This window comes from Lupinus angustifolius, chromosome LG11 (assembly GCF_001865875.1).
Source record: "Lupinus angustifolius cultivar Tanjil chromosome LG11, LupAngTanjil_v1.0, whole genome shotgun sequence".
NCBI classification, from domain to species: Eukaryota; Viridiplantae; Streptophyta; class Magnoliopsida; order Fabales; family Fabaceae; genus Lupinus; species Lupinus angustifolius.
In genome coordinates this window covers 955,762-983,332 of record NC_032019.1, presented here as the reverse complement: position 1 = coordinate 983,332, position 27,571 = coordinate 955,762, and the positions used below count along the sequence as shown (strand labels likewise).

General features: G+C 32.5%; 5 protein-coding genes across 8 annotated transcripts in view; 1 reads left to right on the top strand and 4 right to left on the bottom strand.

The window, feature by feature from the left end:
- The window catches only part of LOC109360161 (pre-rRNA-processing protein las1), a 26,255-nt gene extending 950 nt beyond the window's left edge, over positions 1-25,305 (bottom strand). Inside the window, exons 1-9 of one of the 3 annotated variants that reach the window (XR_002109126.1) lie at positions 25,084-25,305; positions 24,907-24,998; positions 24,759-24,824; positions 24,564-24,670; positions 24,350-24,405; positions 23,648-23,822; positions 22,822-22,905; positions 21,436-21,726; positions 20,187-21,093 (exon numbers count right to left, since the gene is read on the bottom strand). Coding sequence is in view for 2 of the 3 variants with exons in the window: in XM_019604888.1 (XP_019460433.1) it covers positions 20,285-21,093; positions 21,436-21,726; positions 22,822-22,905; positions 23,648-23,822; positions 24,350-24,405; positions 24,564-24,670; positions 24,759-24,824; positions 24,907-24,998; positions 25,084-25,248 (1,845 nt within the window). In the remaining variant the exon portion in view is untranslated. Of the gene's footprint in view, positions 1-19,702; positions 21,094-21,435; positions 21,727-22,821; positions 22,906-23,647; positions 23,823-24,349; positions 24,406-24,563; positions 24,671-24,758; positions 24,825-24,906; positions 24,999-25,083 lie in introns of those variants that run through there. The other 2 variants (XM_019604888.1, XM_019604889.1) reach the window with 2 other exon arrangements.
- Positions 824-27,571, bottom strand: LOC109360167. Of its 2 annotated transcripts, XM_019604897.1 has the most exons (4): positions 27,395-27,571; positions 26,979-27,263; positions 26,781-26,873; positions 824-853 (listed from the first exon to the last, which is right to left on the bottom strand). In XM_019604897.1, exons 1-3 carry the CDS (start codon positions 27,407-27,409, stop codon positions 26,826-26,828), a joined length of 348 nt encoding a protein of 115 aa, XP_019460442.1. In that variant the 5' UTR covers positions 27,410-27,571; the 3' UTR covers positions 824-853; positions 26,781-26,825. The 2 variants fall into 2 exon arrangements, with proteins under 2 accessions (XP_019460442.1, XP_019460441.1); XM_019604896.1 differs by lacking the exon at positions 824-853 and having other exon boundaries at positions 26,775-26,873.
- Positions 3,126-4,425, top strand: LOC109360164. The gene has a single exon (XM_019604893.1). The coding sequence runs from the start codon at positions 3,126-3,128 to the stop codon at positions 4,194-4,196; it is 1,071 nt and encodes a 356-aa protein (XP_019460438.1). The 3' UTR covers positions 4,197-4,425.
- Positions 4,834-9,454, bottom strand: LOC109360163 (F-box protein At2g26850-like). The gene is made up of 5 exons (XM_019604892.1): positions 7,826-9,454; positions 7,602-7,681; positions 7,269-7,447; positions 6,773-6,847; positions 4,834-5,351 (listed from the first exon to the last, which is right to left on the bottom strand). The coding sequence occupies exons 1-5, from the start codon at positions 8,486-8,488 to the stop codon at positions 5,164-5,166; spliced, it is 1,185 nt and encodes a 394-aa protein (XP_019460437.1). The 5' UTR covers positions 8,489-9,454; the 3' UTR covers positions 4,834-5,163.
- LOC109360165 (heat stress transcription factor B-4b-like) lies at positions 14,322-15,718 on the bottom strand. The gene is made up of 3 exons (XM_019604894.1): positions 15,713-15,718; positions 15,257-15,524; positions 14,322-15,039 (listed from the first exon to the last, which is right to left on the bottom strand). Exons 2-3 carry the CDS (start codon positions 15,509-15,511, stop codon positions 14,491-14,493), a joined length of 804 nt encoding a protein of 267 aa, XP_019460439.1. The 5' UTR covers positions 15,512-15,524; positions 15,713-15,718; the 3' UTR covers positions 14,322-14,490.

The window sequence follows — 27,571 nt, the reverse complement described above, 5'->3', positions numbered from 1 at the left end:
AATAGAAGAACTTGATTTCCTCCACATGAAATTCAATGTATGTTCCTGTTTTTGCTTCATATGAGTGCATGATATGTCCAATGCATAGTCAAAGGTAGAAGGTTAACAGCAACTACATCAATATTATCTATACCCTTGTTATAATCCAAGTATTTTTAGTTGTAGCAGATATAATGGTAGCCTCTCAACACTCACAGGGACGTATGCACAATTGGTCGAACTTCGTTACCAAATTTCTTGTATTATTCTCTTTACTATTTGATTGTTTGCTTGTTCTCAACACTAGATATGATTTTTTCTCATAATTATATGTATGCAGAAAATTGTAACTACATAAGTCTAAAATGAGAAATATAAATGAATTATTTGATCATATGACGTTAGACATATACACAATGATATACATTATTGAAGTCCAAGATCTCATTCTCTCTCTCTCTCTCTTTCTCTCTGTGATGATGCAATAAATATTGAATTTATATGCAGCATCAACTGAACTCCAACAGAAGCAGCAAAGGCCCCCTTCACCCCCTCTCTCTGGTCCATAGCTGTTTCCCAAGTAAAAAGTGAGCTCTGAAATCAGCATCCAAACACACCTCACCATATTTATTTGCATAAGGCATCAACCCCTATGCACATTGACCCAAACCTCTCATTGACTATCCTCATTTTCAGAGCTCACAACTTAAAGGTTATACACTTTTCAATTTTATATAAAACACAACACAATCCACATACAAGTTTGCCAAAAAGAAGAGAAAAAAAAAAGGCACTACATCAAATCCTTCCTTCAAAGTATACCACTTCCTTCCTCTAATCTTCACCTTTCTGTGTGTTTTTAGTGACCCTTTTGAATCAGGTTCAAAAAGGACCTTGCTTTTATTCATTATGATTTATGGGGGGGTATGGGCCAATTAAAAGTTTTCCATGCATGATCTTTGCCTTGAGAACATGAGGTTGATGAGTCTAGCATGTTTCTCTGTCCTACTTCTATTGGTTATGTTCATGTTAAAAATCTCCTTTGCTGCTACTGATGAGTCTACAAAATTTCAAAGCATTAGTAGTAGGACTATGTCCAAGCTTAATCCTTCTTCTCAAGCTAAAGGAGGTTCAAGAAAGAATAGAGATGAAGATGTGAGTGAAAAAGTTTTTGGTGATGAAAAAAGGAGAATCTATACTGGTCCTAATCCTTTACATAACAGATAAGTGGACATTTATAAAGTTAAAAGAGCTTCATGTTTTTTTCCCTATGCCTTATTTTAAGCTCTCTATCTCTATATAGAGTTTTATTTGTTATTATTTATGTTTTTTATCACTTCTTTATATGTTCTTATTTTTTAGAGCCTGTGACTTATTTTTTATTAGAAAGTTTCTTCTAATGCGTTGTCTTTAAGAATGTTGATTCATGTTGCAACCAAATATCTAATGTACATTATATAATATACCAATTGAATTCAATCCAACTTACTATTCTAGTTTGACTAAATAAAAAATATTTCTCAAGGTTTTCTGATAAAATAAATATAATATTTTAGTTCACTAGATAATACGACATTTTACTTAAATACATTGATATATATACTGAATTCAATCCATCTTGCAACATAGTGGATGATGAATATGATTGAATTAACTTTGATTTTACAAATAGCTTCTTTCAAAGTGAAGTAATCAAACAATCCTCAAAGATACGATTATTAACCGAACTCATAAGAGGAAGAGGAAAATGAAATGGTATATAGATAATAAAAACTACAATTTCCGCAGCCGGGATTCGAACCCGGTATTGGGCCAACAAGTGTTTATCATTGCTACTGCGGATTTCATGTTCATTGGGTGGACGAAATAAATTTATATAACTTCAAACAGGTTGATGCTTTTCAACATTTATATAACACTTTAGTTCGCTAGATAATATACGAATCGAACTCAATCCATCTTGCAACATAGTGGATGAAGAAAATGATTGAATTAACTTTGATTTTATTAAAATCTTCTTTCAAAATGAAGTAATGAGACAATCATGAATGATAGGTTTACTAATCGAACTCATAAGAGGAAATGGAAATGATGTATAGATATTTAAAAAATATATTTCTACAATGGAGATTAGAATCCTAAATTATGCGAAATATTGTTTATCTTGGTGTATATTAAATTGCACCTTATAGTTTTAAGAGATATTTAAGGGCAATGACGATAGCCCTAATAAAAGTTTGGAATTATCATGATTTATAACGATATATATAGTCTATTCAAGAGCCAAGACTCCTAATAAATGTGAAAGGACAAAACAATAAGACCAATATATTTATTTCCTCATGTACCTTATGGCAAAATGGTTGTGACAAGGGACTATCCGTAGATGGAAATTACATGTCTCATTCTGTAACTTAATCCACTAAAAAAAAAGTCTTTTTTTAATTAAAATAAAAAATCATACATATAAAAATTAATACATAGAAGAAGATTGTTAGAAGAGAGAATATATGCAGCTCGACCAAAGTTGCAGTTTGACCCAGGAGCACGTCGGTATGTACCATTTGCTTATGATTGGTTGAAAAAATGTTTTGAAGTTAAAAAATTAATAATTAAATATTTTTCTAACCAATCAGAGTTGATGGTACAATGATACCATTTGTGGAACAGTAGCATATGTATACTCGCTTGACCCATGTACCTTGGTATTTGTTAAACCAAATCAAATTAATGGGTTATAATTTTCTCCGTGACTCAAATGTAATCATATACTAAGGTGCTGAATTTCAGATGGTGATATTTTGGTGGTGTATTCCTGAGAAACCGAAGAAAAATAGTATCATAATATAAATTATATGTTTGGTACGCAATGCAGATTCTCTATTAAGAAATCACAAGAAGACAACATAATAGGGTCAGGATAATGAGCAAAAGATCATAAAAATGAAGTTGCTTAGCCATAAACAACAACTTCATATGACTTTAATGAAATGCAACATTAATAAGGCCAACATAGAAAGTGATGGAAAACCAAATCCCTTCATTTGAGGAACAAAAAGTCCTACACTCAAGCTATTTTCAAAGCTTCCCTTAATAATCTTGTTTAGCAAAACTAAATTTTAGTCCAAAGTGTGTGTGATAACATTATGGATATCTCTTTTTCCAATGAGTTAGGCTACATGAGTACACTCACTTGTGCAAGCCAAGATGTGTGCTTCTACAGTGCACCAACTAGTCCTAGCAGACTCAAATTATGTGCACCCACAGGTTTTCAAACAGGCAACACATCACCAAGAACATACTATGATGATGTAAAGTCCAACCTAGACGAGTTCGAATTCGAAACTAGTCGTCGTTTCAATTATCTTGGTGACTTGTTTTACAATGAGACAAGCCAAAGGAATGAGGATACATTTGATCACCAGCAAGATCAACAGACTATGGCATTTGCTGATGACCTATTCTGTGATGGTAAAGTCCTGCCATTGGTTCCTCCTCTTAAACTTCCACCAAGGCTACTTCAGAATGGAGATGGCAGCATGATGAGTACTCAAAGCTCAGCGCTGACATCCCCAAGGTCACCAGGATCGTGGCTCAGGTTCCCGTTTTCGCGTCTTACTTCGAGGAATGATGACTTTGACCCATTCATGGCGGCCTTGGAGAAGGTCAGGGAAGAAAAGTGGGGGAAAACAAAGGCTAAACATGGTCTCAGAAGGACTAGATCCCTTTCTCCATTCAGGGGATTCAACTACAGGTCTAACAAGCATAAGGGACTATCACAGTCAAATCAATCTGAGTCAAATTGTTGTGGTCCATCTCAGCTGAAATGTGAGCTTCAGAAAGAGCCACTGAAGCTAGCATCAGGAATAACAAGTATGCTATCTGAGCCTAAAGGGTTGGTGTTTGCAAGACAGGTGAGACTTGTAGGAGTGTGCAATGATGCCAAGTTTGAGACGAAGAAAACCTCAGCTTCCAAGCTTGCTAAGGAGACAGAGAAAGGTGAGAGTGAAAGAGGTGGTTTTTGGGCATGGAAAAATAAGAAAGAAAATATAATGAAGTTTCTCTTTGGGAATGCATACAAGGGGAAAGCCCATGTTAAAAAAGAGTTGGAAGATAAAAAAGCAGCATCAGAGAAGCCAGATTACATGAGGAAACTTGACATGAAATCTGTGAAATTAACACAATCAACAAATGGGATAAAAAGAAGAAACATGTGAGATGAGAACAATGAGATTGGTATGTCACAAGCCAAGACTTCTTCCCTGTTTGGGTTATGATGAACAGATGAAGGGTGTCATGGCAGAATGGAGTTACCTGATTATTGAACAATGCAGTTTTTAGATTCATTCTCTGTGTAATAGAGTGTTGGTTTCTCTACTATACCATTTTATCCTTTCTGTTGAAAAAACCATGACAGGAATGCATTTTGGAAATTGGCTTGTTGAAGTATATGCCTAGAAACATATGATTTGGCAGATCAAATTCCCTAACAATCTCCATCTTCGTTTAAAGTCATCTTTTCTTCTAGCACATAAAGAGGATTCTCAAATGTACATTGAAATTTATGTGAGGAAACAAAACATTGAATGATAGATTAGGTTCAGCAGCCCAAACACTTAGTTTAAAAATGCTAGATTGGATATGACTAAACTGCATTCACAAGTGTTACAGATCACTGAACTGAAGCAGTGAAGCCATATACCTTAATCATATAAAACATAGCCAAAAGAAAAAAATACATAAAATAGATTGAGGGTAAGAAATAGAGGGCACTCATTAGACATATGTTGCTAATGATCCATTTGGACACAAATTATGTCAGATCTACATCTTACATCCCTTGGTACTAATGCTGTATATCTATATATGTGATTTCGAAGCTTACTAATTAGAGATCAGATAGATTCTATAAATTGTGGAATGAATATTCAACACCATAGAGCTTAAGTAAATGAGTAATTTACATTGATTGAAATTACATGAATAAGCCTAGACTATCCCATTACAAAAATTAGATAACAAAAAGGGGGGAAAGTAAATAGGATAGCCTCAGTGTTAATTAAGCTGAATGAGAATCCTATACAGGTATACCCCCTTTCTATAATGTAAAACCTGCAAATGCTTTGGTTGATGAAACAATAATACTAGTCTTGACATAACACTACCTAACTTGATTTGTTGCAATTAGTCCAAGACTTCAGAAGGCCAAAGGTTTTTCCAAATGGAAATCTCATTGGCATTCTTAATCTTTCTGATTCCTCCATAAAAGCCGTCAGCCTCATTTCCTTCCTCCCTATGATCTTTCTTACTGATTGTTGTCCTTCTCCAACGTGAGTCAGGAGTGTACTGATTGAACTCTAGCACCACAGTGTCTGAAAACAACACGTTCAGTATCAAACAACTATGTTTGAATACAAATAAATTCCCTGATGGGAATGGATATAAGTATAAAAAAGTAATGCCATGACTCAAAAATTGAGCATACTTCACTATCATATTTAGTAGGGCTACCAGTGTTTGTGTTGGAGCATTTATAATTTTAGATTTGATTTTGTAATAAGAACGAACTAGACATATACATGAGCAGATGGTATGGTAACAAATAAATTTCATATTCAAATCGATTGCAACCAAAATTGCTCTTCTCAACACAAGGCAACTGGCCAAACATTTATGGTAAAAGCTTTTGGTAGTTCCACTGCATGTCCACAACATCACAACACAAAGGTCATTCAAACACTCAAAATAGATATCATCCAAAGGGAAGAAATATAAGAGTGTGACTTTATCAGGTGAATGAAGTACATCGCAGCAAGTCTAAAGCCATTTTGAATAACTTGTATAAACTTGATAAAACCCCACCTAGCGGGACTAGGGCTTGGTTGTTGTTGTATACTTGATAAAAAGTGGTAGGAACTTCTGTTATCATTCTTATATGATGGAATTCGAATATAGAGTTTAGAACAGTATAAATTCCCTGTCAGAATGATTAAAGAAATGACACATGAAAGTCACTGAACCGGCAAAAACATGTATTCATGGCCAGGAAGATGTACACACTTGATCTTATTCACTGAGGCACAAAATAGTGTTTCACTGTTTGCATGATTATTAGTCTTGGTTACTGTTACACATGGTTAAGGGGTTTTTAAATGAAGTATCTGACCAGATAGCTAAGCTGTGGACATTCTGGTTATAATTACCAGGATCAGAAAATTGGAAATAGGCTTTACAAGCTTATAGTGACTATGGTATCCCCATGTTGTGAAAAGATAATAGAACCTATAAGAGAAATTGAATTCTTTTATCATAGTTGGCCATAAATGTATCCACTGAGACATGATTTATCAACATGTTGGTGGAATTATAACATGCGGACCATGATATGTCTAGGGGACCAATCATAGCAGGTGGTCCAAGTTTTTATATATTGAACTAAGGAAAGGGACCTTGCTCAAGTTATGGTTTGGTCTTCCAAAGTGAAGTTAACATTTATGTCATTTTTTCCACTTTATAACCTCTACAATGCAAAACATATGGTAAATAACAAAACTAAAAATATTCAGTTGAAACTTGAACCTAAGAGAACAGAATTCATCTAAATCCTACCATCATTCTTTCAACCATTCCCTAAATCATATCCTCCTACTCATCCACTTAGAAATCTTAACCAGAACATAGTCCCACTAGAAGGGAGGAAAAACATGAATTAAATAAATGATAAACACTATAGCCAAGACAAAATTGATGAATGATAATCACATTCATTCAAAACATAAGTCCATTAACTCACCACTAATTTGACAGCGGCAGTAATTTTCATTGCCATCACATGACTCCAAGTGACCTACAACACCATACCACCAACCTGCCACAATGGGGCATATCGTCAAGAAGCAATTTATTTTATGACAATATGATTTCAATCACTTTACCATTAAGAATAAGCCTATAAAAATCTCATTTAGGATATCAATATGATACAAATTATTTTCTACAATCAAAATACTATCCACAAGAAGGGTAGATGTAAATACAATTATAGAAATGCATAATTAAGATTGGAAAAGTAATCATTTTGATAAAATTCTTAAAATTGAGTTGAACTGCCCCAGTCAATTTACAATTATAAGAGCTTAAGATGGTCCTGCAGTTTGTACACATCCTAGCTTTTTCTTTTCTGCTTATAGCCAATCTTGTTAAAATATATCTTTCACTTATCTGATACCCGGCCTTATACTTGACAAAGTAATTAGCAAATTAGAAGGTTATGTTGAATAAGAACGAACCATAAGGAAATTCTTTGTTTCTCCTCCACTGAATCTCAATGTGATCGCCGGGATGCAAATCATTTAGACAGTCAGAGATATGAAGATCGTGTGGAGGAGTATCAACAGGTGGTGCTCTTAGCCTTTCCCACGGGATGGCATGTTCTATTGAAACTGCCCTTCTTCCATGTGGTGGATACCTGTAATAGACAGATAATCAATAATATGGATCTAAATTTCTTATGTTCACTCTTAAAAAAAGGATAATGTTTTTCTCCACTCGAATGCGAAATATACAGAGTATAGGAATTTACATTGACAAGCATACAATGAACAAGGATCATGTCCAATTACCTGGCTTGGAAGGTGTCAGAGTGAAGATCATAGCTAAGTTCAGCATCATAGCATGATAACATAAACCCAACAAGGCCATTCTACACCACCAAAAGCAAAAATGTAACTACTGAGAAAACACAATCATCTTTTAAATACCATCTACAACTGACTTGTTTTACTCTTCATGGTATCATGTTATATATAAGTCTTCAATAGAAAAATCACAAGGGGGTCATAGATACCTCACGGTTATAGACCTGAGCAGGAAACAAGAAGTTGCCACTTTCAAGAGCAAGATACCAAGCCATGGCCGAGTCAACAGGCAGAGAACTATACTGCTTGATGCTATTATTTGTATCCACCTTTACTCTCATCCATGAAAAAGGCCAAGGAAGAGATACAAGCCTCATAAAGCTCCTTTGCTTGCCATGTCTAGCACTACCAATGCTCCTCTTTGAAGCAACATGCCATTTCCATTCCCTAAAAGCAACTGGACCAATAACTCTACCCCATTTCTGCTTCATGTGCCTCTCCCAAAGGTGATCACTCACACACCTCTCCCTCATAGAACGGCAAACACCAGCCATTTGACATAGTGAAGCAGGAGGGAGCCTCTCAAGAATGCATTCCAAAACCAGCTCTGGCAAGTCCAAAACTGACATGTTTTGAGTGTCCTCAACATTCTCTACTTTTTTAGTAAGGGTAGTTTCCTTCCCTAGAGACATTGTTGCATGGATTTCACAAAGAAAATCAAGCCAAAAGTGATTTCTTAACAAGTCAGAGATGGATTTCAAAGACAAGGAGATCAATCTCAACTCACATGCCCATGATAGGAGTGGTTTGAGAAAGAGGAGAGGCTTTAAAAATAGGAAGAAGGAGATACAAGTAATAAAGTAAAGAAGCATTATAAGATAGGCTGTATTTCAAGGTTCAAAGTTTCAGTTTGGCATATGCCTTTTAGTTGAACCAATTATGGAACAACAATCAATGGCTAATAAGATAGAAATCCTACCAAATAGCCTCACTATTTTGACAAATTGACACACCCTTACTTTCCTTGTAGGCAAGAAACACTGAAGCAAATTTGGAACCTTCAAACACCTTTTAAATATGGAATTTTTATTGGTTTTCTATGAAAGCTCACCAAAATCCAATGGTGGGCCTCCTCTATAGACCAAAGTATGATCAGAATAAATTAGGTAGACAACCCACACGAATATACAAACAAGGGAAAATTGACTTCAAGAATATTGGTATAACAAACAAAGCTTATAGCTCAATACTTAATACCAACAATTCTCTTCAATAAAGATCTCAGCCACAAACAGACAAGTTAAACAGCTGTTGATGGAACCAAGATCTGATATAAGGTTCTACAACACCTTAAAAAATGATTTGGCAAGGAAAAAAAGAGGTGAAGATGGGTTTATATAATAAGAACAACAATATCTATAGAATCAGAAAATCTCATGAGGGTCAGTGAAATAAACCTTGTAGGAAAAGTTTATGTTTAAAACTCTACAATAGGTGTATCAGGTTGGAAGTGAAGCAGTATTAGGCCCCACCTAACACCTCAAGATCTGAAAAAACAATGAAAACAAGACAAAGGACAATCTTTTGGAGGTGCATATAAATATAAAAATATAAAAGCACAAGAAGATTAAAAGAGACTCTGATGAAGAGGATGATGAATGTGAAGGGTGGGTAGGTCCTCCTCCCCTTCACTCCAACAAATTCTTCACCACAAATCAATTATTATTCCTCAGTGTAAACACAGAATAAAAATTTCCTTTTTCCAACTCTTCCTTTTTTCTATGTTGTTGTTGTTTGTGTGTGGGGCAATATAGCAAACAGTTGGTGGACAAAGAATGGAAAATGCAGAGTTATATTTATGCAAAGAAAATGAATGGGAGGCTTAGAATATGTTACATTTTTGTGGATGTCAAACAACATTCTACTCTCACATATCCATGCCAACCCTTCTTCTTCTATGATCCAATCATCCTTAGATTTCCATCAAATTATTACTATAATAATAAAATCATAACCTTTTTTTATTTACCCACTTGCCATCACTCTTTGCTTTTGAAAAATGTTCACTACCACATTTCTTGTAATCATGTCTCTATACATTTGTTGAAGCTTCAAGATCACAATATTTAAAGGTGTATAATGGAAGTCCAAGTTGAGATAGGATTGGCTTAAGTTAAACTATAAAAAATAATATATATGTATGCATGCAATAAAGTGAATAATTCGTGAGAATAAAATATCTCCTTACACTAGTAGATAATTTATTTCCTTATTTAGCAAAAGTTTGACAGGTGTATTGTTTTGTTTTATTTTAAAAATATTTTTATTTAAAATGATTGAATATAACATATGTCATAATTTTAATAGTTAGAGGAGATAACTTATCTCTTTATAGAAGTAAGTGATACTTTATTCTTTAATTCCTATTAAAAAAATTTGTAGAACCAATAAAAATATGTGTTGAAGGGGTAAGAAGCATACGATTATGATGCTTTGTTTTTGGTGTAGAAGGTGAATTTTGGAAGGAAATGGGTCCCGCGAGAAAGGATGGATATACCTTACTTCACACTTTGTGTTACTTCGTGTATCAAAACCATATAATTGGTTCAAAATATATATTTAAGTTAAAATTAATTTTTAAGTAATTTTCGAACCAATCATAAAATTATAGTACATGGAATGATATTAAGTATAAGACAGTAGATGTACGTCGGCCCAAAAAAGGCAACTACATTGATATAACATATATAAGACAAGAGTTTGATGCCCTACTTGCTTGTCTAAAAGAATAATAACTACTTATTTTTATCACTTTATAAAATATGTTAAGTATACCAAATATGTTAAGTATTTGAATAAAATTTATAAAGAAATGATGCATTTAACATTCATAAGAGTTATTATATATTTTCACATAGAACTTAATTTTATTTGAATACATAAAACGTGCTGATACACATTAAAAAATCTTTATACTAATAGTAGAGATCAGATATAATTAGAGAATAGAGATAATTATTGTATTATGGTATAAACCACTGGGTCTTATGTATAGGTAACATTTTTATATGAAAAGTGTATGTTTCTCTGACCCTAATCAATTATTAACATGAGACTCTAGGTTCCTTTACATGAAAACATAATCCAAAAATAGAAATGATTTGTTCTAGTTTGAGTTATATATAATTTGATTAGATGCACGTCTTGATGCTTTTGCATAGGATGAGTATACCAAAAAAAACATGCTGAGGGTATATTTTTTATATTAAACTATAAGTATTATTTATTATTTATATTATATAAAAGAAATTAATAGTTAAACAGCAAAAGTTTTACGACTTAAATCATATTATATTATCTATCTAAAATTAAATATATCATTATTGAAAATAATACTCATGCTAAATCTATCGTGAAGAGTTTATTTATTAATTTCCCCACTAAATTTTGTGGCTAGTCACGTAACATCGTCAATATACAGTTTAAATGTGTTGTTCCTTTTCATATATTAAAACTTTATGATTGACCAATATTCAATAAGCTTAGTTCTATAATTTAAAAGAATTACTTTGACTAATAACAATGTATATGATAGAGGGAGTGGTATATAATTTTGTTATGCCTTGATTTTGAATGTGGTATAGTTGACGCGTGTAGAACACGATCAAATCACAGGGCAACTATTTTTTCAGACAACCATTGCTTTGACCTTTAATTTCTTATAATATTTGAGGGTTTAATCCTACTTTAACAATATCAAAACTTTATCTACCAACATGTGTTGGTTCAAGTGGTACATACTTGATTCCCCTTAAGTAAGAATTCGGGTTCGAGTCTTGTGGATGGAAAAAATGTCCGTTGGGAGACTTAGCCCCACTTACATGTGGATGTTCCCGATTCGGACAGGATTGCCTCCAATGCGAGGATACCTGTGTGAAACAAAAAAAACTTTATCTTGATTTCATTTGATGCATTGAGAACAAGATCATTAGTCTAATAATATAAGGTTTTATTAAATCTCAGAATGATTAAAATGTCAAAAGTTTGATTTTTAGTTTTTTACAAGTGACATTTATTTAGAGCAATAACTACCAACAAAAATAGACTAATTCTTTTCCACTCACAACATAGGTATAGGCATAGCAATGATTTTAAGTGCCACTCACTACTTTGCATTGGGTCCATGGTTCTGGTTGAGATCATTCAAGATTTTGCCAATTTTGTTTACTATTTATTTTAATTTCTTTAATAAGAGTTCTTTTAACCTTTCAATATTCCACTATTATTGCAAATAGCATGAAATCAACATTGTTGTACCCCAATGGTTCAAATGAGAGGTTGAGAGAATAGTGTTGCATTACAACACTGAGTACTATTAATTTTCCATTAAAAGAGAAAAATACCACTTGCTATTAATTTAGAGAATTCTAAATAAAGCAAACACTTAAACACTGTTTATTTTGTGTCCTATGAATGTGGTCAACAATTTGGGGTTAGGGAGAGTACAACTTTTTCTATTGAATTTCATTTCATTTCAATTCAATGGTGGATAAGGCTTAAAGGAAGTTAGCCACTTTTGCCACAAAGATGAGTTGTGAAGTGGGCAACGTGGCTCAAGGAGGACATTGTGGGAAAAAAATGGTCCCAATTATGAGTAGACACTACTACTACTACTACAGGAATTAACTTTTGTACTAAAAGTGCTTCCCTTGAGATAGGAATAGGATATGTTTCACATTATTTAAACTAAGGCATTAAGTGGGTTATGATAATAATCATTTAATAATGTTGGTTGTGAACTTTGATTAGCAAATGTCTATTTATATGAAGGACAAGTATTGGGTGGGTGATGTGGGACGGGATCACATATCCTCATTTAGTATCTCAAGTTAATGAGAAAACTTCATTCATTTAAAAATAAAATTATAAAAACAAAAAATAATATTTTAATATTATTCCATGAAATTTGATTGGTTCGAGATATGAAGATAAAATTTTTTTTGAAACAAGTGATCATTTTTTCCTTACAAGGGAAACTTGAGAATCTTATCTAACTGCATATGGAATGTTAGCCAAAAGGTCAATTTGATTATTCACAATGTCACTAACCATAAGTTGGCACATCCTCTTGTGTTGTACTTTTTTCTTCTACATGGGTTGTGGAGCTAATTGCATAGACATATTTTTCATTTCTACTTTTGATCATGAATGAATTAGAGAAAGTGTAATATTTAATCATTTAAGCATATCCACTTTGGTTATTTTGATATTTTCACAAAGGCTTGTGCTTGTCCCCTAAAGTTTGAACATGTCATCCATCAAAGCCCCCACCAACTTTGAATTCAATTACCTCTAAATAAAGTATCTTTTTACCGTGAGAATATAAGTTATCTCCTCAAACAACTAAAATTATTACATGTATCTTATCTAATCATTTTCTACAAGAAGATTTTAAAAACTAAACAAAATAGTATACATGTAATACTTTTATTGGCAGGAGGAGATACTTTATTTTCTCATAAAGAATAAAGTATCTCCTTGTGTGAGGAGATAAGTTATCTCCTCCATCAACTAAAATCATGACATGTGTCATATCTAATCATTTTTTAGAAAAATATTTCTAAAACTAAATAAAATAGTACACATGTCATACTTTTATTGACAGAATGAGATAAATTATCTCCTGATATGAGGAGATACTTTATTATGCTAGATTTGAAAACAGTGAACTTTATTCATAAACAATTGATCTTGCAATATTAAGAGCACTATGTCAAATCCTGTTAAGCCCAACACTCCTTCTGGCTTAAATGGGCTTGAAGATAGGGTTTGAAAAAAGGCTTGTTTAAATATTATTGGTTCCTAGTGCATCATCATAGAGCTGAGTCCATAGAATCAGAACCGAATAGTGGACAAAACTACTTCTGACCAAAAAAGTAGAACAAAATGTGATGCATCAATAAATCTCATATATCATGTTTGGCTGATACAAATTATTCTAAGAAATATAATTGATTTAAAAAAAATACTTTTGACCGAAAATAAGTGGTTAGAAGGATAATATATAAGTAATTTCATACTATAAATTTGATATTCTCATAAAACTCAAAAATTTCTACCTGAAAGGGACAAATGTTACTATATTAGCTGCTCAAATAGAATTGTCTCATATACATATATAGGATGCATGTCAAGGCCGAAGGTTTAAGAAATGAAGTAATAAGAATGTTAAGAGTTCGAATTCTATTTATTATAAATACTAGTATACTAATATTTGACCATCAAAAAAAAAAATAAGATACATGTATAAAAAAATATAAGATAGAGTACAAACACAAAGTGATAATTTTTTGGCATCTCTCAATTCCCTAACACCTTGTACATTGAAATATGACCACGGATAAAAAACTTCTAATATAGATGCTGCAAATTTTATTTATCTGTACATTATTATAATATTATCTTACAAAAATCTAAATAAAAAGGAATTGATTTTTGGGCTTAGTCATTGCAAATTCTGTCTAACATCAATATGGTAGACATTTTAGAAGTATCCACTCCTCAAACCCTGAGTTAATTGAAAATGTGATAATCAGACAGAAGTAATATAAAAGATAGAGAGAAAGTAGAAAAGCTGAAAAGAAAGAAAAAAGAAACAAGCTATATTATAATTTGTGACTTCAAAATAAGCAATAAACTGCTTTTTTTTCCCAAGAACATTATATCAACTGAGAAATGAAAAAATTGAAGAAGTAACAAAGTCTAATTAATCTAAACATCACCCTCTACTATACATGACTAGAGAATTATCTTAAAAATTCAACAAAACAATAAAAACTATTATAATATATGGTCTGATTATGAATTATTGTTGTTAACCAATGTTATCTGAGTGCACTCTCTTTTTACCACTAAGTGGAACACCAAAGATCTTCACAGAACTATTACAATCCTCACTACAATTTACCAAAGACTTATCCATAATAAGATTCTTGGTTGATCTAATAACAGCAGCAACATTTGGTGATTGAGGTAATGAATCCAATTCTACTACCTTAGGAATAACAATGTTACTTGTTTGTTCAAAAGGAGCAGGATTTACATGGTTTTGTATGAAATATATGATATCATTGTAAAGATTCTTCATGTGAGTGAGTTCTGATAAGAGCATGTAGTTCTTTCTCCTCAGTCTTTGATTATCTTCAGAAAGTGCTGTTAAAATATCATTGCTTGGTTTACAAGTTTGTAGTGGAGTATCAATCCAACATAAACCTTCATCTTGTGGTTGATCATGGTAGTGTTGTTGATGATGATTATGATGAAGGGTTTTTCTTCTATGGATTTCACATAGAAGGTGCTTAGCTCCTTTTCTGAAGTATTCATTTGAAAACTCCCACCTATCAGCAACTACTTTCTTGAAACCCTACAACAAGATAGGAAAAAGTTATATATGATGTTTAACCGGAGTCAGACTCCTCTCCAATTCCTGAAACGACATTTGTTAAAATAGACAGTCACACACCCGAAAAAGATTACTTCTTTACCCAAAGGGCAAGGAGATATCATTCGTAATACGAAAAAAAAACAATAACTCAGGTGGTAGAGAATAAAGAAGTTAAAGAACATGTAAGGATTCTCACATAAGTATTGAGTTGCCTAACAAAGCTTGAGAAGTTGTTGTGTTTGAAATAGTTAGGAAGAAGATCTGTAGCAAACTGAGAGGGTCTCCACACAACAAATGTGGTTTGATCATGACTCCAAGATACAATATGATCAGTGTGAGAATCATCAACAAGTTGGTATGTCTTTGTTAGAAATGGAGCAGGCACTGATTTCTGAGACTCCACATTGAACACAATGTTATTATCTTCACATCTTTCTAGTGTGAAAGCCATCACTGAATCAATCCTCACTTCATTCACTAATGCACTACCATGTTTTATAGAACCCTTCTATGTCTATGTCTATCACTATCTCATATTATAATTTTACTAACTTTATGCAACAGAAACATATGACAATGTCACTACTTAATTCAATAATTATTCTTTGTTGTTTACTAACTTTAAGAACCATATGACCATGTCAGTAAAAACAAAGAGTTTTTGTAGAATAACTATAATAAGATCCAATGAGGAATTAATTTATTAGTTTTTCATTGTTCTCTTGGCTGCACTGGTGGTGGTGGGTTGATTCCTCTTGATAGATGAGCTTATTTTTATTTATGGGTAAACATTTATTGTCCCACGAATAATGTCAGACATTTATCATTAGTCGTGGTTGGTCAGAAAAATAGTTAAATATTAAATTTTTAACTTAAAAATATTTGTTCAACCAATCATAGATAAATGATATATGCAGTGGTACAATTTGTGCGATAGAAGATGTTTACCCTTTATTTTAGAAGTAAAAAGTGAGATATATTTTTATAGTATTCTCCAATTTTTTTTCTGTCCTTACACAACTTATTTTTTTGTTAATTAATCAAACATTCAAATCTGAACCTTTTAATTTGAGATTATAAAAGAATATCAAGACTAATTCAGTGTTGTTTCTCTTCACAATTACAAAGATCTCATGTCTTCTACAAATTCCTAGACTAATATATAAATTGAAAGGCAATAATTTAATTGTTTTCTTGATGGAAGACACATACTTTAGTAGTGAAACGTGGAAGGGGATGATAATCGGAATAAGATTATCTTTCCCAATTTCCTATCTCGGTCCAATAAAAAAATACAATTGAATTAAAAAAAATTATAAAAACATAAATCAATATTTTTATATTATTTGGATGAAATTTATTGGTCCGAGATATAAAAACATACTTATTTCAGGACAGAGCTAACTCATCAGAATCCTCCAAAACAAAATTACTTTAATGTTTATCCATTGGCCCAGTGTATTATCAATATCAGATATTGTTCAATTTGTTGGTCCCTCCCTCACCTCCACCTTCTTCATCTTTACCTAAAAACTAGAACCAAAGCTTCTTTTAATATTTATTTTCCCAATCTGAAATAAAATTCATGTAATATTCCCATCTTAAATGCATGCATTTAATGTCGATATTTTTGGGTGCACACTGATGTTTTAACTTAGTGTCACTCCATGTAAGTATGTGACCTTTTGATTGGTTAAAAAATTACTTAAAAATTAAATTTTAATTTAAATATATTTGTTTCAGCTAATCACAAGGTCTTAATACATGGAGTGATACTAAGTATGAACATTAAATGTGCATTTTATATGTGAACATTTCATGTAACATTTTTTATCATTAAATTGTCATATCAAATATCAATTATTCTATTATCATTTACACATAAGTGATCACTTAGAGTAATGTACTTTATTTAGTCTCATCCATATATCAACAACCTTAATCTAAAGAAAGAATTAAGGTTTGATGGGATTGCAACTTTATTAGATCACAAAAATCATTGGTTTTTGATTTCCACCATGAGAAAAGTGCATCATAAAAAGATAAACACTATTCAGCAATTATGGTATTGTAATTTTCTTTTTTTAGGGTATCATACCCAAATAGTCCTTTATTTTCTGAAGAAATACTTTTTCTTCTTTTATGTTTTTTTTGTGTGGGGATCACTGTGTGGTTGTGATCACGAGGGTCACCATTTTAAATAGTTTCCCACTCTAACTACATAATATATAATAGTATAATAAAGTGAAGAACTATTTTATTAATTATAAATACTCAAATGCTTGGTGCCTAGTTACTAGGGTAGAACATTCTGACCTTTATTCATTTTTCTACAATCCAAAGCATACCCGTGACCTAGATATGATGGAAGATGTAGTACCTCCTTCTACTCTTTAAAGATCATATATATATATATAGTAGTGTATAGATCTAAATTATTCGATTTTCATAGAATTAATAGTTAAGATATGAATTAAGTTTACTTTTGGAGTAAATAGATTATCTCTGATTATTATCGTAACAATCCAGAGTATTTTTATTAATTATATCATGCCCAACTAAGAATAAATGTTCCAGTTTCTAACTAGGTTTTTTAGCTTTTATGATGAAAATTACTATGTAGAAAGTGGCATAAAAATTCTGATGAGTCTTTGATTTATTGCACAATGTTTTGAGGTCAAACTGTATAGGAAGCATCTGAAATACAATGAATCTATCACAGCTAAGAATCTGAAGGGTCCAAATAAATATTTCAATAATGAGAATATTTTCAGCACCATAAGATTATGATATGTTAATAGTAAAAATATGGAGTGTGTATTTATGTTGCATCACATGATATATCTCAATTTCCATGTGACCCACTGCATGCCTTTTTAGAGAGAAAGAGTTTTGTCTTTTATGTATCAGCACAAATCTAAATGCATAACATGTGAAACTTCAGCATGTGGCAACTAAGTTAAGAATTAAAGATTAAAATAAAGAAGAAACCTCCAAAAGTGATTATTATTAGATTAATTATAAAAAAGAGAAGGCTTGAAAGCATAGAGGTTTTGTTTATTAGTGGTTCTATAAATTTAACACCAAGGTTTAATTGCATAAAGTTGAAACCCAAGTGGGTATGTAGCATTACAAATTTACAATGTTTGAGATCCCTAGTTCAAATTAAACTTGGGTGTACCCATGTAGTTTTTTTTAGCAAAAATTAATGTGTGAATACATGTATAATTTTCAAAAGTATTGGTTTAAGTAAAACAGCTTTTCTTAGTGGAAATGAAACAGCTTTTCTTTTTTGAATTTTTTTCTTGGTGGGGTTTTGAGTTGATGTTTCTACCTTATTAAAGTAAATGTGTCTTCATTAATACATGAAAAATTCAACACCCCTTTTATGCTAAATGATGAAAAATCACATGCAAAGGACAATGTAAACAAGCTTTGGTCTTTCATGAATATATCCTAAAACTAAAGTTATGGATTTCTTGTTTGGATTTTTGCATCATTACCTCTCATGCATTTGATCTTTATTAGAAGAACTTTGTTATTTATAGTGATAAAAGGTATAAAAATGATGGTTATTGGACACTGGTTGAAAGACAAAATACATTATGAAGAAGAAGCATGATCTTATTTCTGTTCCTAGGATATAATCATTATTACAAAAAAAGCATGTAATTTAGATCTTAAGTTCTTAACTATTACTTATTGGAATTTAGCTTGATGTTAAGCTTTCAAATTTATATTTAAGATTTGAAACTTGTATAAAAGATACATAATAATTTATAGAGTACATAGTAGGAGAGTGGATCAAAACTGAACTTATTCCCCCAAACTTATAAATAATGTTGTTTTAATGATGCTCAAATAGTAAAAAAAAATTAACTACAACAATTGATTTATTGATAAAAATAAACGGTAAAGACCAATGAACATATAGAAAAATTTGTATGAAGACACATGTAATAATCACATTTAGAGATAAGTACGTTTTATTGTTTTTGATGGTATTATTAAAATTAAATTTAATTATAATTCAAATATTAATACGTTGTCAAAATCTTAGTAATTGTCTCTGATTTCGTATTCAGAAAACCTTTTCCCCATTCTTGGTGGGTTTGTTGAACTTCCACGTATCCAATTGCACTACATTAGAACCACAATAATTACCAATCAAGAGACCACACATTTGTTTTTTTATTAAATTGGAATAGTTTTTACACTTCTGTCCAATCATACATTGTCAATATGTCATAACTTTCAAAATATTTGTTTTTCACAGTAACTATCTTAATGATATAAAAGTATTTCACCAACAATTATTTTATCTTATTTTTATTACTGCAATTAAACATGTATAAGAAACAAATTTATATATTTTTTAAATTTTATACCGTACATTGAAGATACATATATGAATTCTAAATATTTATTTGGACCAAGTACATAGATATTTCAATTAAAAAAAAGTACATAGATACGTGTACTGGCTTATGGATAATGAGAAGTTGTAGTAGTACTTAGCATCTTTGAGAGGTATTGAAAACTAGTACAAAGTTGTACTCGCGCAACATACACATAGCCTCATTTCTTTGGGGAAGTACTTGTGTACTACATCTTCTAGACCAAAAGTACCAAGTTTCAGATATTGAATCAACTTAGGAAAACTCATTAAACTGCTAAAAGTAGTTGCAGTACAAATTAGCCTAGAAGTAGTACATGGTTTCGGGCTATATATCCATTAAACTCATTACATTGCTAAAACATGATAGAAAGCTCAATGTTCCAATTTAGGCAAAAGACTTTCCAAAACAATGTAGAGGTAGAGGGGTTCTACAGGGTCGTACTGAGAACACATGAAGATTGCCGCGAGGTTTTAGAATACCTCTCAGCTCACGTGTTCTCAGGTCGCCCCTGTTGTACTTTCCTTTACCACAATACAGCATTGGCATCCTAGCATAACTGATTGCAGAAGCAATCAGCATAATGAAAATGGAGATGGTATTGACAAAGATAAAAGACTATTCTGATTACATGAATTTAATTCAGGTAATTAAACTATAGGATTGTTTTTCATTTAATTTCCTCTTTTCCTTCTACTTTTCTGATTACACCTCTTCTAAACCAAAATTTCAGTGAATGCTCTATAAATTAGATCAAATAAGAAGAGCTTATAAATGACTAGCATACCTCAAAATAAAGCTTGGCAAGCTAAGCAATAATTATCAAATTAAACTAAAATCCTCAAAGAAGACTGAATGGCTTGTAGCTCTTCTTCCCCGACTCTCTTCCAAACTCCAGCTACCATGAGGCATCCTTTCACTCCATCTGTCGGAAATAAACCATTTAACTCACCAGATTCTTTGGTATCCCTCATCTTCTTAACAGTTGAGTTATCGAGTAGCTGAAGGTCTTCGGTGGCATCTCGCTTGGTACCATGTTGGATCAATTTCCAATCCTCTTTCCTTTCTGATACTTGAGTCTGTTTTTGGTTATCAATATGGTCAAGAACAGGGAGACAACCAGATGAACCAACAGCACGGGGCAACATGCCAATAGGACATGGGTTCCATGATTTTGCCAAAGACCAAGTCTGTGCTTTTTTATTCTCACAATCCACAGCCCTTGGTGCTTTATTTTTCAATACTTGTTGTTTAACTAACTCTAGCTTTTTAGCTGCTTCATGTATGGATTCCTCACATTGGAAAATATTCTTTGTAGTCAACACAGAGGAAGCTTTATCATCTGCATAGTCTAAATTTGACAAACCAATGAGATAGAGCCTTTTAGCTCTCTCCAACAAAGATCTGTCACCCACCAGTTCAGCAAGATAAAGGGCTGAATCCATGAGCTGCTTGTTGCAAAGTTGTGATATTATAAGGCATTTATGAAGAAGCTCGAGCAGAACTTTTTTTGGCACATTTGCTGTGGAAGAAGGAACTTTGCTGAGAATTGCAACCAACCAAGCAAACAAAGAAGAGAGATAATCACTTCGGCAAAACTCTGCACTCGCGTGTGAAATCCCAGTACACGGGTTATCTACAAAAATGCACACAATATAAATAAGAAACTGAGAGTATGAAGTCATGCTTTATCATGAAATAATACATAAACCAGTGAAATGGAGAGAAAAAACACAGAGAGACTTAACATCAGACTTCACTGCCTAAAGGAAAACCAATAAAAATCAATTATCCAATTACGAGTGTAGTACAAAAGGCATACACCCAGCCCTTTAACAATTCATTTAGTAGGCCAGTAAAAGAAAACGGACATACCAGAAATTATGTCTCCAACTACCCCCGAAACAACTAAACAGGTATAAAAGTACACACAAAAACTATATTATGGATGTCATAAAAGGAAACAATTACTACCTACCTCCATCACACTTCATATCTTCCCGAGTCTCAATCATATCAAGAACTTCCTTAAGAAGGTTTATAAGTAATTCTGGTTCCTTGTCCCAAAATTTGAGTATGACAGGCTTCCAATCCGCCAAAACACTCTGAATGGTTAGACCAACAGAAGCAGCATCTGCATTCTCTTTGAACTCTGCGGAACTCATAGCCTTCAGCAAATACTCCAACAACACAGATACAATCTCTGAGGAGAAGGAGGAATACAACCGAAGAACAGATTTCAAAATCTTCGCAATTTGTTTCTTAGAGCCTGAAAGTATCAGGAGGCATTAGTGCTTGAATACCCTATATATCAATTATAAGTGAAGATACACTTCTTTTTCAGAATATAATAAAATAAAAAAAACCAATATATTGTAGAAATCTCATTCGACAGTTACTTATTTGGTTGACCAATTTTACAGAAACCGCAATACTTGAGCTTTTTATTTACTTAAAAAATGTTTCAACAAGAGAGAAAATAAGCATTTTCTTGAAGAATCGGAAAATCCTAAAGCAGAACAAAAAATAGGAAAGAAAAACATCAACTCAAGCAAATAAACTGATCTCATGGCATAACAGACTAGGGAAATCCTAAAATAACCTGTTAGCTAAATCCACAAAAACTAAAGTACAGGTCTATCCTATAAAAGAGGTGAAGTAAAAAACAAGCCTCCCCCTTCAGCAGCTACAACCTCTTAACTTTGACAAAAATTCTCCCCGAAGTCCTTCCCTCAACACCCATCAAGCCAAACCTAATCCTTAGCTGACAATGAAGCTACCCTTAACAATGAATTACAAAACCACTTTGCCAAAGTTACTGCTATGATCATTTAAATTTCATTCCTTTCTTTTTTACTTCAAGCTTCCAAGTCCCTAAACTGGTAAATATATAAACTTTCAATTCTCTCCTTTTCCAAGTTGAAGGAGAAACAACCAGGGGGGTGAAGCAGAGAATATTTCATAGCATACTATGGTAAAGTAAATCAACAATTACTTTAATGATCATGCACATGATTAATACAATTTTAATTGCCAAAATAAGAATAAGGACTCCTGAAATTTAATTGGTTCATGCTAAGTTTGATTAAACAAACACTCAAACAATTGCATGTGATGCAATCCAATGATAAAACTACTAAAGCTAGTGGACCTAAAAATATTATTGGTTTCATACATTCAACCATTTATTTCTATGTAATTGTTCATGCCTGTGTGAAATGGTCTTGCATGCAAATTTTCTTTCATTTTATTTTTTAAAGTGGTCTTAGACACACAATTCACTTAGATTTAGAGAAAGACACACACATATAAAGGGTATAATGAACAAACACTGTAAACATTTAAGATATTAATATTGTGATACCTCCAGACTGTGAGGACTGGCTCTTGCCAAGCGTAAGACTCAACAGCTTATTACGCCCTAAGAGCAATTCACCATGCTTCACCCCTTTAAAAGATACAATGTTCAACATCATAAGATTCTAAAGCAGAAGAAAGAAAAAACAGTGGCAACTAAAAAAACCTAAACCAAATAATTTAACTATGATGAAAGCATGTGAAGCTAGAAATGTATTGCATCACGTGTGGGAGATATACTTCATTACCTACTTCATGTGTTGGACATTGAACACAAGTCCATACCGTGAGAACTCAGAACTGAAATAGTCTATCAGAGATCTGAGGGTTTATTTTAAAAAGGCGAGGATTCTTCACATTTATATTTTTAAAAAATTGCTGAAGCAACAAAATTAGGTAAAATTTCATTCAAAATCTTACTTTAACTTAAAAGCAAGGCTAAACTTCCTGGAAAATAAATTGTGCTATTGAAAATCGTGTCATCAACAAATAACAACATATTGTCTTGACTTACAATACATTTTAATGAAATTTTATACTTCACTTGAGAAACATGGTTTACTAATGGATAATATCGTATAAAAATGCCTTCAGATGTGTTAATACATACTAAATGAAACACATAAAAATTTGAAGCCAAAAGGCCAATATCTTGCTTTGTGAAGACCAAATCATGCCCAATATAAGATCATGGCAAATTCCAAACAGCAATTACGAAAATGAATAGAGAAAGAAAACTCAAAGAGTAGGTTGAAGGTATGAGACTTAGAAGAAGGAAGAGTAAAGCATTTATTAGTCAGGCAATGTGGTACAAATAAACAAAGCTTACGCACGTTTTCCCTTCAGCAATGAAGTACTAGGCTGGGGATTTCCTTTGACTTTCACACAGATAGCTAATTCACGAATTTTAGATTTGATTTCCTTTTTGACCTTATCATTTCTTTCACCTTGAAAAGGAATTGCTTTGCTTTGAGGCTCCCAATAATAAGATTTTAACCAATCAAGTGCCTGAAATTATCAGCCAAATATTAAATGAGTTTGGGGAAGGGGCAGGGGTAACCATACTCAGTATGAAGGAAATAACAGGTATGCTAGCAAAACACTTGGGGGAGAAACGATCAAATTCAAAGAGGTAAATCCTTAAACTTGCTTTAAGGAAATAAAAACATGATTTTTTTAGTTTCTGAAGTTCGCTTTAAAATTTATGTTAACAACATGAACTTTCATTCATATAAAATTATTTATGTATAAATATGACTGCTATTGAACAAATGTAAGATCACATAGTAACAGTAACATTAAAGAACATCCTAAAATTCAAGGCTCAAAATCCTAGTTAAACTTATAAGTACGAAAAAATCATTATATTACAATGTCATGGATGGACTGAGTATTAAGAAGAGATAGATTAAATAATAAACATGCATGTCCTCATTCCTTCTATACAACTAAGACGACACACATTTCCTTAAAATAGAATCTAACAACAACTTTAAAATAAAGATATTATTGAAACATGATTAATCAAGGCTTACCTTAATGGAGGCAGTACGAACAACCTTGAGTGATGGAAGTTCACGATGTGATGCCTCTGCAATTACCATCAGTAAACATATTAAAACAAGAAAAAAAATCAAAATTTTCTCACGGCTACAAAGTTGATGTTATATTACATTCATTCTATTGGCATCACAATACAAACAAGAATAAATAACAGGTAGAACCTAAATGGTATGAAGATGTGTTTACCATGGCGAATATCAATCAGCGTGCGTGGAATACCGATTGCTTCAGCAGCAACAGCTATAGATACCAATTCTTTTACACGTGTCTTCTCAATAACACCATTCACGAGCCTGAGAAACACACATATCAAACAATTCATCAACTTAAATAATCATAATAAAACAATGAGTGAGAATAGAATGAAGAAAAAAAACGAACCTGGTGATTGCCATACAATACAACATAGAGAGTATCTCATCGGAATCAGAAGCATGATCAACCATTCTACATTAAACAAGAATTGGATAAAGCAATAAATAATGAACAAATCATAAAAAACAGAGGAAGTGCCAAAATAGGTAGTTACTGAAAGTAAGGATCCTTGAGCCGAATTTCGATGATGGAAGCAGTGATTTCGATAGTAATTGGCAAAGAACCACGACTTCGCCATGCCGATATCTGAAATTAAACATGAGAATGGTGTGGTTAGTTAAATATGAAGCTGGAATCTGATTTTGATGTGAGAATGAAAGTGATTACTTACTCTGTTGAGAGCAGAGGAAATAGAGGAAGTGGAATTGGAGAAGAGAGCATGTTTAACGAAAATCCATTCGTTCCAATTAAGCCATGGAACCAATCTTAATGAAGTTGATGAATTTGTATCTTCGTTTTCTTCTTTGAACCCTAACAGTAGCAATGACTCCTCCATTGTTGAACAACACGTGAAAGTGCAGAACGGAGTTTACTGTTTTCTACTTTTCTTTGATTCCAATGTTAGGGTTTTCTAATTGGGTTTCATTCTGCGTGTTGGGCCACTTTTAACATGGGCCTAGAGGAAAATACTACATAACATAGAAATAGTCTCGTGTCAATGATAATAAAACACCAATAATAATAATAATTTAAAGTTTTTAATTGACATATCATATTTCGAAAAAGCCGCGGATAATTTACTTTGCTAGATCATATGGTTATTTCTGGGGACTTTTCTTTTTCATTGATGGATTATTTGTTTCTGGGAAAACATATTATAGTCGATGCTTAATAAACCGGATAATTACTTACTGGCTTGCTTTATTATACAGATTACTCATTGGAATACTTTGTCTGACTTTTGGTTGATTTTAATTGATCACTTGTTTCGTTGATATGTGGTTCTCTTTGATTCGGGTACGTAGTACGTCGTACGTTATCATGTCAAATACCGATACGCTAGGACTATATTTAGTAGGTTTACGTTACCCAAGGATAAAAGTTTTACTTGTTTGTTGTAACTCATCATGAAGTAAGTGTACATTATTAGTTATTCTTCTTTTCTTTTACTTAGATGGTAGGTAAAAATCTGGTTCGTTTCTTAAAGGGAATCGGTTCGCAAAAGAACCACGAATTGGTACGAGAGAACCAATTCGCGATTCTCTACCAAAATGAGAGAATTGTGTTTCAATGTGTAGGACCATCTTTCTTCTACTCGTGATCCAAGGAAAGTGATTTGAAATTTAAATGATGTGCATTTGTGAAGGATATTTGAGTAGTTTTAGTGTCTTGGATTAATAGATGGAATGGTTTATAGATTGGTTTGCTGTGTGGAAAAAGTTAAATTTCTTTTACCATGATGGAGCATTCATGTTAATAATAAATGAATGAGAACGAGAATGTGTCTAGTGTTTTATTTCCCTCATTGTGTTTATGCATGTAGTTAATAGTTTTAGATTTTGAAACTGTAATTACTATTCCTCTCACATGATATTTGTCTCTTGTATCTTGAATTTTATGCCTCTATTTATATGTATTCATTGTATTTATGAGACAGCATGATTGTTTAATAGGGTAGATTTAATGTCAATAAAGGTTTGAGGAAAGGGAACCAAACCAACTTTTATTTTTTTGGTTTTACATATGTATCCTTACACGGGATGCAATCTTGTCCGAACCGGGAACATCCACAGGTATATGAGACTAACTCTCTCTGCTGGTATTCAACTTTTATTTGAAGATCTTATAAGTGTTTCATTTGTACTAAGTGTAATTTCCTTTTAACCAACAAAAAAGGGTCAATAGATACATTTCATATTTATTGTACACATCATTGCTTACATGTAATAGATACATTTCATGATAGTTTTTTCCATTGATGTAAATATGTAATGTGCATTGCTTACATGCAAACATAGTCAGATTCACATTGAACTAGTGTCTTATCTATATATGTACATATTTACAAGTGTAATAGATCCCTACTATATTTGAAAATCAAGGAGTGGCTTTGGTTCTTAATTATCATCATCATCAAGGCCTGATGCAGCAATTTATGTAGGTAAGAATTCTCCTTTTCCCCTGCATGATCATAAAAACATACATATGAATCAAAAAATGTATATTCTATAGCTATGAATATAAATAACTACGGAGCCGAAATAGGAACTAAGAAATTAATCTCACTATGACAACAGGGTCATCGCGAGTATGATCGTGAACGTTAGCAGGAGCATGATGATGACGATGATGATGAGGAAGACTGTGAGCATGGCGAAGATTACTATGACCACGTTTGGTTTTCACAAAGTCATGTTCATTTCCAAGGCTTATACGCTTTACTTCGGTCAAATCGGTTTTCATATGCTTCTTGTTTGCGCGAGCTTGCGTAAATACCATCGAATAATCGGTAGCTCCGGCTGCATTTTGGTCCCACCCTCCAAACTGAGGCACAGAGGTAATAGGCTTTTTCTGCATAAGTAACAAAATAAATGTTAATGCATGTTTTCTTGATCATTCTTCAACATGCAAAAAACCTAGTTTGTTGCTTATTCTTCAAGTTTTTATTGGCCTAATATATTTGCATGAATGATTAAGCTTACCCCCTTTTGTTCCATGGCTCAATGGAGAGGAGAGGGACCCTGGAATAAGAAACTGCAACTACTATACAAATAAATGTGCTATGTTAATTACTATATACAAGCTAGGTTGAAGCATGACAAGATTTTCTTGTAATGGGGTATTTGAACTATGAAGAAGTATGATAAAACTAGACATGT

Bases quoted from the DNA above. Each gene is read 5' to 3' on its own strand.
- LOC109360164 (XM_019604893.1), top strand. From the start codon at position 3,126: ATGGATATCTCTTTTTCCAATGAGTTAGGCTACATGAGTACACTCACT.
- LOC109360163 (XM_019604892.1), bottom strand. From the start codon at position 8,488: ATGCTTCTTTACTTTATTACTTGTATCTCCTTCTTCCTATTTTTAAAG. The intron at 7,448-7,601 runs GTAATTGGACAT...TGTCTATTACAG, and splicing joins TCTGACACCTTCCAAGCCAG to GTATCCACCACATGGAAGAA. The intron at 5,352-6,772 runs GTGAGTTAATGG...TGTTGTTTTCAG, and splicing joins CTGCCGCTGTCAAATTAGTG to ACACTGTGGTGCTAGAGTTC.
- LOC109360165 (XM_019604894.1), bottom strand. From the start codon at position 15,511: ATGGCTTTCACACTAGAAAGATGTGAAGATAATAACATTGTGTTCAAT. The intron at 15,040-15,256 runs GTGAGAATCCTT...ATCTTGTTGTAG, and splicing joins TTAGGCAACTCAATACTTAT to GGTTTCAAGAAAGTAGTTGC.
- LOC109360167 (XM_019604897.1), bottom strand. The intron at 26,874-26,978 runs GTGAGATTAATT...ATGATCATGCAG, and splicing joins GCGATGACCCTGTTGTCATA to GGGAAAAGGAGAATTCTTAC.